General features: G+C 40.6%; 1 protein-coding gene across 1 annotated transcript in view; it reads left to right on the forward strand.

Annotated features, from left to right (window-relative positions):
* Positions 1 to 11,605, forward strand: part of LOC307060576 (overexpressed in colon carcinoma 1 protein) — a gene marked incomplete at its 5' end in the record, with an annotated part of 38,243 nt that extends 26,638 nt beyond the window's left edge. The window contains 4 exons of the mRNA XM_079715132.1: positions 6,465 to 6,500; positions 7,323 to 7,402; positions 8,754 to 8,789; positions 11,480 to 11,605. Coding sequence (XP_079571258.1) covers positions 6,465 to 6,500; positions 7,323 to 7,402; positions 8,754 to 8,758 — 121 coding nt within the window. The 3' untranslated portion in view covers positions 8,759 to 8,789; positions 11,480 to 11,605. The remainder of the gene's footprint in view (positions 1 to 6,464; positions 6,501 to 7,322; positions 7,403 to 8,753; positions 8,790 to 11,479) is intronic.
* Between the last annotated feature and the right edge of the window lie 264 nt (positions 11,606 to 11,869).

Below are 11,869 nucleotides of genomic sequence, written 5' to 3' on the forward strand. Positions count from 1 at the left end.
AGGGTTCATTTTCTCCCTCTGCATATTTTATAAGAGAAAGGCTTCTGGTCTGTGAGCCAGAAAGCTAAGCTGAGTCATCACAATGGAAAGGCATAGCCTCTTAACCCAGTTTCCAGACCCAAGTCAGACTCAGCGTAATTAAGGCCACATTCCCTTGAGGGAATTTTAAACACGGCCACATGTATGTACGGTAGATATTTTTTCATATCTTCCCCAAAGGATTTGTGTTCATTTACTAGAGCAACTGTGTCCAGAACAAAAGGAAGTACCTGGACCTTTTAGAGATTTCTAGGCACTGGCTCTGAGTCGCTGTTAACACCTGAGGACCCAAAATGCCATTATGGGTGATCAGTCCATGTGTGGGCTTATAGTCAGGTAAAAAAATGGAATTTTGGCTAACCGAAAAATTGCAGTGAGTCCAGTAGTCTGCAGATCCCATACTCTGGTTATTTCCTCAGTTCGTGAGTTCATAATCAGAGTAGATGTATTTGGCAACTGGAAGAATCCCCACATTGGCTCTCTGACCTGTGAAGGAAGGGCTATCTTGGTAGGAAGGGTCAAGTAGAAGCCTATGGAATTTCCCTTCTATACCAGAATAATATACAAAAAGGAATACTGCATTCCTGGTGGAGCTGCAGAAATTGGTGCCCTCACCAAAGACTTGAAAAAATGAAGACTCTTCTCATGTCTCCTTTTAACTTGCCTCTTTGGCCCATGTGGAAGGCAGATTTATTTTAGAGAGTGACTTTGGATTCTTGTAAATTTGATGAAATGGTGATTCCAATTTCAGCTGCTGTTCAAGGTGTGGTATCTTTATTGAAAACACTCAACATAGCCCCTAGCTCCTGTTTTGCAACCTTTGGCGAATACTTTACCTCTGAACCAGTTTGCGAGGATAATAGAAGCAGTTTGCTTTTACCTGGCAAGGCCAACAGTATACCATCACAGTCTTGCCGTTCATCCTCTATTCTGCAGTATCTTGATGTTACTGATGTCCCACAGCACGTCATACTGGTCCAATACACTGATGACATAGTAATTGGGCCTGATAAACAGGAAATAACAGGTACTTTAAATCCTTTAGTGAGACACGTTCAATGCAGGGCTGGGAGATAAACCCCACTCTTGCTACCAAGTAATGTGTCAGTTCGTGTCCAGTCAGGGTAAAGGAAACCACATTAAATATTTTAGCAGAGAGAAATTACTATTAGGAATTGGTTAAACAGGTCATGGAGGACTGAGGATGTAAGAAAGGAAGGCTGAGATCGTAGGGAGAGTTATAAGAGGAAATGGCTACCGTTTCTAGGGCAGGAGTGACAAAGGAAGGAAGTTGGGGTTATTGGAATCTAGGACCTGGAAGAGGAGCGGTTCTCTGGGGCTGGGACACTGACTTCTGGAGAGAGGGCACTGCCAGGCTGGTGTAATCACAGCTGAATGGTGTAATCCAGCAGTAAGCACAGCTGGAGGCCACATAGTAGCCACTGCCCACCCACTTGAGCTGTAGTGACCCGAAAAGGAGTGTTAACAGGGCCTGTCCTGGAAACTGGAACCAGCTGCTGGGGTGCTGTAGGCTGGAGCAGCACGCAGAGCTGGAAGGAGCAGCCCTTTCCCCTCTTTTTGCATTTTATGTCTCTTGAGCATCCCATTTGGTAGAACCTAAGAGGCAGCCGGGTGGCAAAGGAGGATGTTTCTCAGAGTCCTCGCCCCTGCGTTGCAGAATGTGGGGAGGGTGAGTCCAGCACAGTTTCCCTGGCCAGAGCAGATTTTGTGTTGATAGGCCACGTAGTTGTTTCCAGTTGTCGACCCCTTGGTAATTTGTGCTGGTTTTCCTTCCCCTTATTGACATCAGCCTCCATGGTGGTGAAATTGGGACCGGAGCGGGGGAAGGGGAGAGGGAAACTGGTGAAAAGTACCTTTCACTTTTTGTTTTTAGGTGATTTGATTGATGGTATCTGGTCCCTTGCCTCCTATAACCCCGTGTTTTGGTTCCCTTGGTAGAGCCTTATTCTCAAGGTTTCTTCCCTATTTATGGTAGATTCAAGGGTGTTCTCGTCCCTGAGTCCCTTCATTCACACTTCCCATTTTCAGTGCCTCTGCCTGTAGGCACCTGGGCATTGACTTCTGCACTGTGCTTCAGAACTATTATTTAGAAGTAGATTGCTACACTAGGAGATTTCTCCTGGTTGAGGTATGTCCACTTGCTTCTTGTTTAAAGGAGCAAGTGTACGGGTAGGCTGAGTTTGTGGAGATATTTGGACCAGTTAACTCCCGAGCAGTGCGGTCTGGCCTCTTCCAGCTCATCTACTGTGAATCGGCCTCCTTTTCACTTTGTCGTTTCCAGCATGGACTAATTCAATCTTCAGTCTCTGTTTTCTAAGGGAAGACTCCAGGGTGAAGTCATCTCATTCTTTATCTTTAGTACCAGCAGAAAATAGGGCCATGATGTCCGTGACCGAGGGCCCTCCAGACTCTGTCAGCGGCTGCTGTTCTCGCCAAGGCGGAGTCCGTGTGGCTTTCTGTCCTGCGCTTCCTCCCCACTTCCTTCCCTGCTTTAGGAACAAATCTTGTGATCCGTCAGCAGTCACAGCTGCAGGCTGCACAATAGCCACTGCCCTTCCACTAAAGCTGTAGTGACCAGAAAAGAAAAATAATCAAGTCCCTCATGAAAAACAGTGGCTCATCCAAAGGCTCCATGGTGGGGGGGTGATCTGGCCCGAGCGCAATTCCTAGCCCGATGCTCTGGATTGGCAGCGTGGAAGAAGGACCACAGGCTATTTTCGTTACTTTAGAAACTGAACGGAAATCTGCATGTGCCTACAACGAGGCTGCACAGGCTCTACATTAGCAAAATATAAGATTTATTTGCCTTGGATTCGAATTACACAAACACCCTGTGGGAACCATCCCATGCACATCAGAGGCTTCCTTTGGCACTTGTGTGTCTAAGAAAATTATCAGCAAGTGAGATAGTAAGGCCAGTTGATAACAAAATCTTTCAAAATATGTTTTGTGAGGGGAAACAATTACAGTGATTCTTTAAATTGGTGTACAGGTGGGGCAGCCCAGGTGTTCGGACAGCCAGGCCATTACTCAAAACTTGAAAATCTCCCCAGGGATTAGAATCCTAAAGACTGAAGTTTCTTGCTAAGTTGCTTAGCTGTCAGATTAATTTATCACCCCAGTTTTGAACTGTCCCGAGATAATGTCCACTTTTTATTGACAAGAACCACCCTTTCAGGAGAAGTTGGTCCCCACACCAGAAAGTATATTTTTTGGATGCCCATCTGGAGTTACTAGTAATCATGAGACAATTTCGCCAGCTTTTCAGGGCCTGTGGCTTAACATCTCTGGGCTTTCCTTTTACTGGGAATCTTTATTGCTGCTTGATGAACCATTTCTTCTTCGAATGCTACAGCCTGTTCAGTCGGGGCAGGACCACATCACCCTGCTGGGAGGATGCTGTCTTCCTGGACAGGACAGGGCAGCACTTGGCTCTCAGGCAGCTAAACACAGTGGCTTGGACCTCTCTGTTGCAAGGAGATTTGGTTTAGACCAACCACGGTTTTCTGATTTAACCTCAATTTGAAACTGGTTGTCCAGATGAATAGAGTCTAATGTAACTGCTGATCTGGAGAGGTTTTCTATTGGAGTAAAAATGATTTATGTAAGCCATTCAACAAGTTCTGCAAAGATTGATTGTCCCTGGCAGCATAGAGGTTTAGGTCTAATGCTATTCAAACATTGACTAAGACTCTTCTGCCATCTTGTTTCCCTCTTATAAGTGGGATGGTAAAAATCAGAGAGATCCAGCTTGGGAGATGAGGGTGTTTGTCTGATACAAATTAGCACGGGCTCACAGTTTTTGAAGCAGGAGCTAGAATCACACAACCTTGGTTTTGAATTCTGGCTCTATTACCTGGGCTTGTAACCTTGGTCATGCTGCTCCACCTTTCAGAGCCTCAGTTTTTCATCTTTAAATGTGGCTAATACCCATCTTGCAGGATTGTGATGAGGATTAAAGGAAACAGTAGAATCCTACGAGCAAAGTGCCTGGTGCAGTTACACAAGCAGGTTGTGAGACAGGGGTGAGGCTCAAAGCTTTTGCAAGAGTGATACAGAGGCAGTGCCCACTCTAGGGGAAACCAACATGTTGGTTTGTCACTGGAAGTGTTTTTGACGTTCACATCTTCCTATTTGAGAGGCAGAGTGGTGAGTTAGAATGTGGAGCATGTTTTTCATGTCAGATAGATGGGGTTTCAATGTTGGTCTTGCATATTTGTTAATTACCTAGCTCTCTGAACCTATTTCCTCGGGTGTAAACTCTCAGAACTGTTGAGAGGAGTAGCACTGATGCATGTGAAGTGTCTGGCCCTGTACCTGACACAAAGGAAGGACTCAGTGATGATGCTGTTTTTACCCATGTAGTCTTTAGTCTCCTGTCTTTGTATCATAGAATAATTGTTTGTGGAAGGAAGGGAGCATGTAGACAAAGACAGGCATTATAACTTACTTAAAGGTTTAAAAGAACGGACATCTGAAAAGTCTTTATAAATGGTATTTTTAAAGATTTAGTAATATCTCTGAAGCTTAATTTGTTATCCAATAAATATGACAGCCACATTATCATTTCCTGCAAATTAGATGTGTAAGATTGTTGATTAATTTTATCAAGGAGAACACAGTTGGGTTTTAGGGCATTGAATAATTTATGAGAGATAATAGATTAAAAATAATTCACTATTTTTTTACATTTGGGGAAGTTAAATATATTTTAAAACACTGAATAAATCCTTAAGATGGATTAGGCAAAAGGGGAAAGATTTAAAATACACAGATATGTCATTGGATATGAAAAGAATATCTGTGAGAAAAAATGAGACATGGTATATGTCCAAATCTGCCAGTTTCAGCTTCACAAACAATTTCATTATAATGTTGACTATTCAGAACCAGACTAAACAGTTCTGATAATCTTGAACGAGTTTGTCACCATCATTTTCCCTAGTATCTGTACTAACAGGTTATAAATCCATTTTAATTAAAACTGGTAAACAGCACCTGAAAGTGTTATACCACTTCAATAAGCATAGCACCAGTTCTAATACAGTATGACTTTGACACCTTTGAATTAAAAAACGATCCAACTTTAGCAAGAGATAAATGAAGTTGATAATTAAAAGTGGGTTATGGGCTCAATTTGGACAAATTAGATTTCAGGGTGGTTTTTGCCCTCTATTGGAGTATTTTCTGTGTGCATGGCCAGTGTTTAACAGATAATTTCCAAATCTCCACTTCCTTTCTCTATAGGCTTCGGATTTATGGGCTGTTGCAATGAAGCAAAATCTCACGTACATATATATACATTCACAGCTTTTAAATGTGTGAAACCATGATATGACAATCCCTGCAATTAAAAGACTCAGTGAAGCTGTTTAGATGTTTTCAGTCTGCTTTCTTCTTAACTGAAGCCCCTTATAATTACATGTTGAGTTCAGCGAGATACATTTGAATCTTGTTTTTTTTTTTGCTTCAGAAAAATAACTAATGTATGCTAGCTAGTATTTCAAGGTAAGCTTCCTGACCTCCTAAAAATATGCCAAGGAATTCTAGTAGAATGTGGATTCCTCTTATTCAAGGAAAGATACTGTGCATTTTAAAGTAGTGATTCCCTCTAGAAATTTCCTTTGAACATTTCCCTCTTCTCTTTGCAGTAGATCATGTATAAAACGGTTGTTGTTTTAGATAAAAGAAAGTTAAATTGACTTTAACTCTTTTTGCACTAAGGAAATCTTTCATACCTAGAATTGTGCTGCTGAGCTGGCATAAGAGACACAAACTCATAGTGTGTTAGGACTAGAAGGGACCTTGGGCGTCATCTGGTTGACCCCGTTATTTTACAGATGAGATACGGGCCGGCAACTTGCCCACAGCGTGTCACACAGGGAGTGGGTGGCACAGCCAGACAAGAACCCAGGCTTCCTGACACCCAATTTATATGCTCTTTCCAGTCTTGGCTGCCCTCAGGTTTTTTGTTTTTGTTTTTTGTCCCTTGAATTAGTGTTTTCTGTTTTTTTAGTTAAAATTTTTTTAATTGAAGTATACTTGATTTACAGTCTTGTGCCTATCTCTGCTATACAGCAAAGTGACTCAGTTATACACATATGGACATTCTTTTCTTTATATTCTTTTCCATTATGGTTACCTCAGTTTTTGATCTTGTTCAGCAATTGGACTTGTTGGCACTTGATGGATTTGCGCTTTTTGGTAAGTAGAAAACTGCCAGTTTCCTAGTGGATAAGTGATTGAGGTGAAGAGAGAATCCTGTGTTACAGAAATACTCGATGGAAGAACTTGAAATAAACAAAATTGGCTTTAACTTGTCAGTCCCTCTTTTCTCAGAGCCAAAAATGAAGTCTCTGACTGTGTAACCAAACAGCTCATAGCAAATGTTTTTGACCTTTTAGAACAGAAGAATCAATAACAGAAGATGACAAGAGGAGGTATGTTTGGTGTTGAAGCTACCTTTAATTTGAATGATTTTGGTCCCACCTCATGGATTTAATTTAACATGAATTAATTTAACTCATGCATTTAATCGACCACAGTAGCACATTGCCAGTAATACAGATTCCACCAGGAAAACTTTTGGCACAGAGAATACAGGTAGGAGCATGCAGTGTGATAAATATCTTGCCCAGGGACCATAATCTTTGCTTCTTCCAAACAAGCTTGGTTTGTCCTGTGCACACAGCTTGTGCTAGTTTCCATCTTGTGGCCTTTGCGTGTGCTGTTCTCTAAAATTGGATGACATCTCCTCCTTCCTTCCGCCTTCTCCATCCTTCCATCCTCTGATTAGCAGCACCCCATTCTCATTACTCCTTATCTCTCTCTCTTCCTCCTCACTTTATACCTACCTACAGGTAAAGTGTTTTTGTGTGTCCATAGCACCTCATACCACATTGACCATTCTGAATTCTTGATGAATGTTGACTGATTAACTGTAACATGTCACGCTACTGATATTTATTACTCTACTAAATTCTAAAAATCCCAACTTCTCTTCTTTCTCATTGCAAGTAAAATATCTAAAAACTCTACTACACAGCTTTCTTTTTTTTTATATATAGCTTCTTTTTTTAACATAGAAAAACAATGATCTCTCCAAGGGCAATAATATTCTGAATTCTACTTTTGAAAAGTCATGAGTTATTTTAATAATTCTATAATTGTTTGAAGGACCCCATGCTCTCATCATTTTCTGCAAATGTTTAGTAACCATGTAGTTTGGTCTGATTTTTCTATGTCTGCTTCTTTTCATCAAGAAACTATGGAGGGGTATATGTTGGTCTACCATCTGAAGCTGTCAATATGGTGTCCAATCAAACAAAGACTGTGCGAAAAAGTAAGTAAAACCATGTGATGTTTACTCTCTCTACATGTTTATTTTTTTTGTTTTGTGAAAAATGTATGAAATGTATATTTCAGCTTGCCTGACTCACCCTACATATTACTGACTTGCAGTGAACTGTGTATAAGAGCCATAGCTGGGACTTCCCTGGCAGTCCAGTGGTTAAGACTCTGTGCTTCCACTGCAGGGGGCATAGGTTTGACCCCTGGTCGGGGAACTAAGATTCCACATGCCACTTAGTGCGGCCTTAAAAAAAAAAAACCAAAAAAACCATATCTGCTCATTGTAATCATTTGTTGAAATTGCCACCCACATGATGAGAGTAATTACAGAGCAAAATTTAGCTTCTGTTTGTGGTTATGCTCCATGGATATTTTAAATTTCTTGTTAATTTCAGTGATGATCAGCGTGAAAATGAAAGCAAACATTTCAGTAAGTTTATGGAGTTTTGGTAGAACATAAAGTTACATTCCTATACTATATTATAAATGTGACTGATAAGTAGTCTGGTGATTAGAAGAAAATTAACTGTCTTTTGTATAATGAAATGAAGTGGATGCTCCTTTTTCTGAATTTTAGTAGTTAGTAATTGGCAGGGCTAATGAAGTGCTTTTGATAATAGGTATGATTGCAGCCTTGTAGATAGCTTCTTGCTTAAGTAAAATTTTTTTAAAATGTATTTTTATTTATATTATTTATTTTTGGCTGTGTTGGGTCCTCTTTGCTGTGCACGGGCTTTCTCTAGTTGTGGCGAGCAGGGGCTACTCTTCGTTGCGGTGCTGGGGCTTCTCGTTGTGGTGGCTTCTCTTGTTGCGGAGCACGGGCTCTAGGTGCATGGGCTTCAGTAGTTGTGGCATATGGGCTCAGTAGTTGTGGCCCTTGGGCTCTAGAGCACAAGCTCAGTAGTTGTGGCCCACGGGCTTGGTTGCTCCGTGGCATGTGGGATCTTCCTGAACCAGGGCTCGAACCTGTGTCCCCTACATTGGCAGGCAGATTCCTAACCACTCCGCCACCAGGGAAGTCCCTTAAGTAAATTTTTAAGTGTGGCTCGTGGTGAAGAATGCTGATTTACTAATCACTGTACAGTTGTCTGATAATATGGTTTTCAAGAACTATTAATATGTACAGATAAAATTATATATATGTAATATTTGATTTAATTTGTACACAAGCCTTTATTATTTCTTAACGTACTATGGTTATTTGTTCCTCATTGTTTTTTCTCTACTCGATGATTCAGACTAGCAAATACATATATGTCACAACTATTTGTAGTTTTGTAGGAAACTAGAATATATTCTTTATAACTGAACATTTAACCTTTCTTAATTTTCTCTTTTTTAAGATTAGAAGAAAGTAATATCATGACAATAATCAAGAGGTACTGTATATTTTTCTAAATAATTCTATATATTTAGCCTGGATGAATGAACTGTAGATATTAATGCTCTATATTTCTAAGAAATCTCGAACTTGAGTATGAGGAGGGGTCTCATCTTGTGGTTAAATCTATGGAACCCAATGTATTTTATTGTAAAGAGGTCTCTAATGATTAGATCAATTTTCTTTGCAGTTACTTTTTTTCATTAATATTTTTGCAAATGTAACTTAATTCATTTAATAAGAACAAGCTGTTTGCCTAGACTACCAGGGTTTCACTCTTCATTGCCAAAATCTTTGAGGGGCTAGGACCTTGGAAGTGACAGACAAGGAGAGACTAGAGAGGTTGGGAATTAGATTAGGATCAATATTAAATATTTGGCAATAGTCAGGGGTAGTTGATATACAGAGAGAAGATGTACCAGTACCAAAACTCCAGTAGAGATAGGCAATCGTCAGTGTGCAAAGATGCAGTTTTTCAGGAAGGAATAGTAAAATCATAGACCAAGTTTAAAAGATGAAGCACTGTGGACCTGGTGAAGAGCTTGAAGTTAGAGTTATAAGACAAACAAGAACAAGGACAGAAGAAAAATAGCTTTCATTTATTAACTACTGTCTGGGTACTAGTCTCTAAAAGCTACTGAGCAGCATTTCCATTGAGGAAAAGAGTTTCTGTTTACCTGGACCAAAATGCATGCAATGCTTAGATCCCCACTGTCTTTCAGTCTTGCTGAATGACATCCCACCTCTTTTGAACATCCAGTGATCAGGAATGCTCTGTCTCCTGAGATAGCCCATTCTCTTTTGGGTGTCAAACAACCCTGGATTTGAATTCAGGCTCTTTCACTTAACTAGCTGGGCAAGTTTCTCCCCCTGATGCTTATTGAAGGGCTCGTGTTAGGATTAAATGTGAAGTAAATGGTAGCTTCTGCTATAATTGTCATTGTCATCATCACCATCAGTATCATCATCACTGTACCATCATCCTTTTTTGTAACCAGAATCCAGCCATTGGTAGATCAGAAGCAAGACTGATTTGATATTGAACCAGCTTCTGGCTGAGGGCCAGTACTGATGCTGGTGTCTGGGAGTGGATGGGTTGTAGAATAAGCTCACAGGTGGAGACAAATAAGCTTTCCTACTGGAGAAAAGGGACATGGAAGCCGTAACTGGTTTCTTCTGGACAAGAAATACAACAATATTGGGCAGCTGCTTTTTCAAAGACCCTCTCATCAAGGCTACAGCATCATGGAGCATTATTCCCTAGTGCCCATAGCCACACTAGGGTGTTGAGCTTCTCTTTAGGGACTTGCTGGAGATTTTCTATTTCCAGTATTTTTAACAGGGTTCTAACTCTCATGTAGATTTCTAAGTTCCCTGCTAGTTTTCCTGATGCAGCAGTAGTTTTACTATTTGCATCAAACAGAAAAGATAATCTAGTTGAAAGTAAACATATATTAGTGTTTACCCTCCTGAAAACAGGGTGTATTTCAAAAAGCATCTGAATAGAGTGGGAAGAAGTGCTGTGTAGATAGATATCTGGAGACTCGGTAGCTCTGCTGTTAACACAGGACCTTAGATGAATCCCTTACCTTCTCCCAGCTTCACCCAATTTTAGTTACATGACAGAGTTAGACAAGATGATTGTCCAGCTTTGTATATGGATCTAAAATTTCCTGATAACAGTTGAGCACTATTGCTGGTTAATCAGCCCACATAACATTAGACAGCTAGGTAGAATATCTCCCTACTGCTCGTGGCTGTCAATATAAAAATAAAAACTCTTTTACTGCCATCCCTCTCTCCTCTCAATTTCCACCATTCTTTACATCTATTGTTAAACAACCCATTTGCCTCTTTTGAATTATCTGAAAAGTTTTCTAAGTTGATAGGCTGTCCATTTACTCAATTGCTAAGCATCCATTGTGGTACTTATCTGTGAGCCATCTGGACGCATGGCATCTGAGCTTAAATTATTGGGCAGAAACCCTGATAAGAAGAGACATTTTATGGAAAAGTTTGGAGACACTTTTTTTTTTGACCTAACATATAAAACCTCTCTAGAAATAAAGCCACCGAACTCACTCAGTGACCCAACTTCAAAGTTGATTTGGTTACTTTTTGAAGCAAATTGAGGAATGATTTCAGAATCAAAGTTACTTATATCATGATACAAATGTGTAGTTTCTTCCCTAGATGACCCAAGGGTGAAAGTTATGCCCATTTAGGTATACGGGATGCTGCCAGCACAGTGATGCTTCTCAGATGCCAGTGGATGGGCTCGCTGCATCAGATCCCCTGGGGGGAGCTCGAGGTGAAGTGGATGGCTCTCCCCTCTTCCCAAGAGCGTCTGACCAAACAAGGAAGGGATAGATTGTGGCTGAGCAGTTGGTATCTTTGTGATGTTGCCGTGTAGCTTGGTTCAGGCATCCTCCTGTTGTATTTTGTTATAAGTTTAGAAGTCTCTCTCTCCACCTGACTTTGTCTCTTCATATAAGTGTCATCCGTGCTTCACACTGCGCTGGCTACATATTCAGTCTCAAATCAATACTGGACGGATGTTGAACGTGTGTTTTACTGAAAAGAAAATCAGTAAATAATTTGCAGGCTTAACGCTGATATGTTTTTATCTAAGTGGTGCCTTTTCGCGCTTGCTAACTCTTTTCCCTTTTTTGTTTGTTGCCTTCATAGCCTGCTCTTCAAGATCTGGATGGAATTTTTGCTTTGTGGGATTTTGTAACGTGCGCAGACATTTGCAAGGAAATTCTAAGCAGTCGCCCCCCCGCCCCAAATTCTTAGTTTATAGTTAAAACCATGGTACATATTGAATGTTGTGGTACTAGAAAGGAATTGGTTAAACAACACACATATATGGAACTATATTTGGTCCACCTGCGGAAGACAAGCTTACAAAGGGTTCTTGCCCAGCTGGCTGCTGTGCCCCAGCTGTGTTCTTACCCTGACCATCCCCACAGCTCATGAAGATCATGTCTTTTCACTGATACTTTTTTGATAGTTTTTATATAACAAAATCCTTCATCTATTTATAACTTACAATAATAAGGCACTATCGATGAATTA

The sequence above is a fragment of the Hyperoodon ampullatus genome (genome assembly GCF_949752795.1).
Source record: "Hyperoodon ampullatus genome assembly, chromosome: 11".
Taxonomy (NCBI): Eukaryota; Metazoa; Chordata; class Mammalia; order Artiodactyla; family Ziphiidae; genus Hyperoodon; species Hyperoodon ampullatus.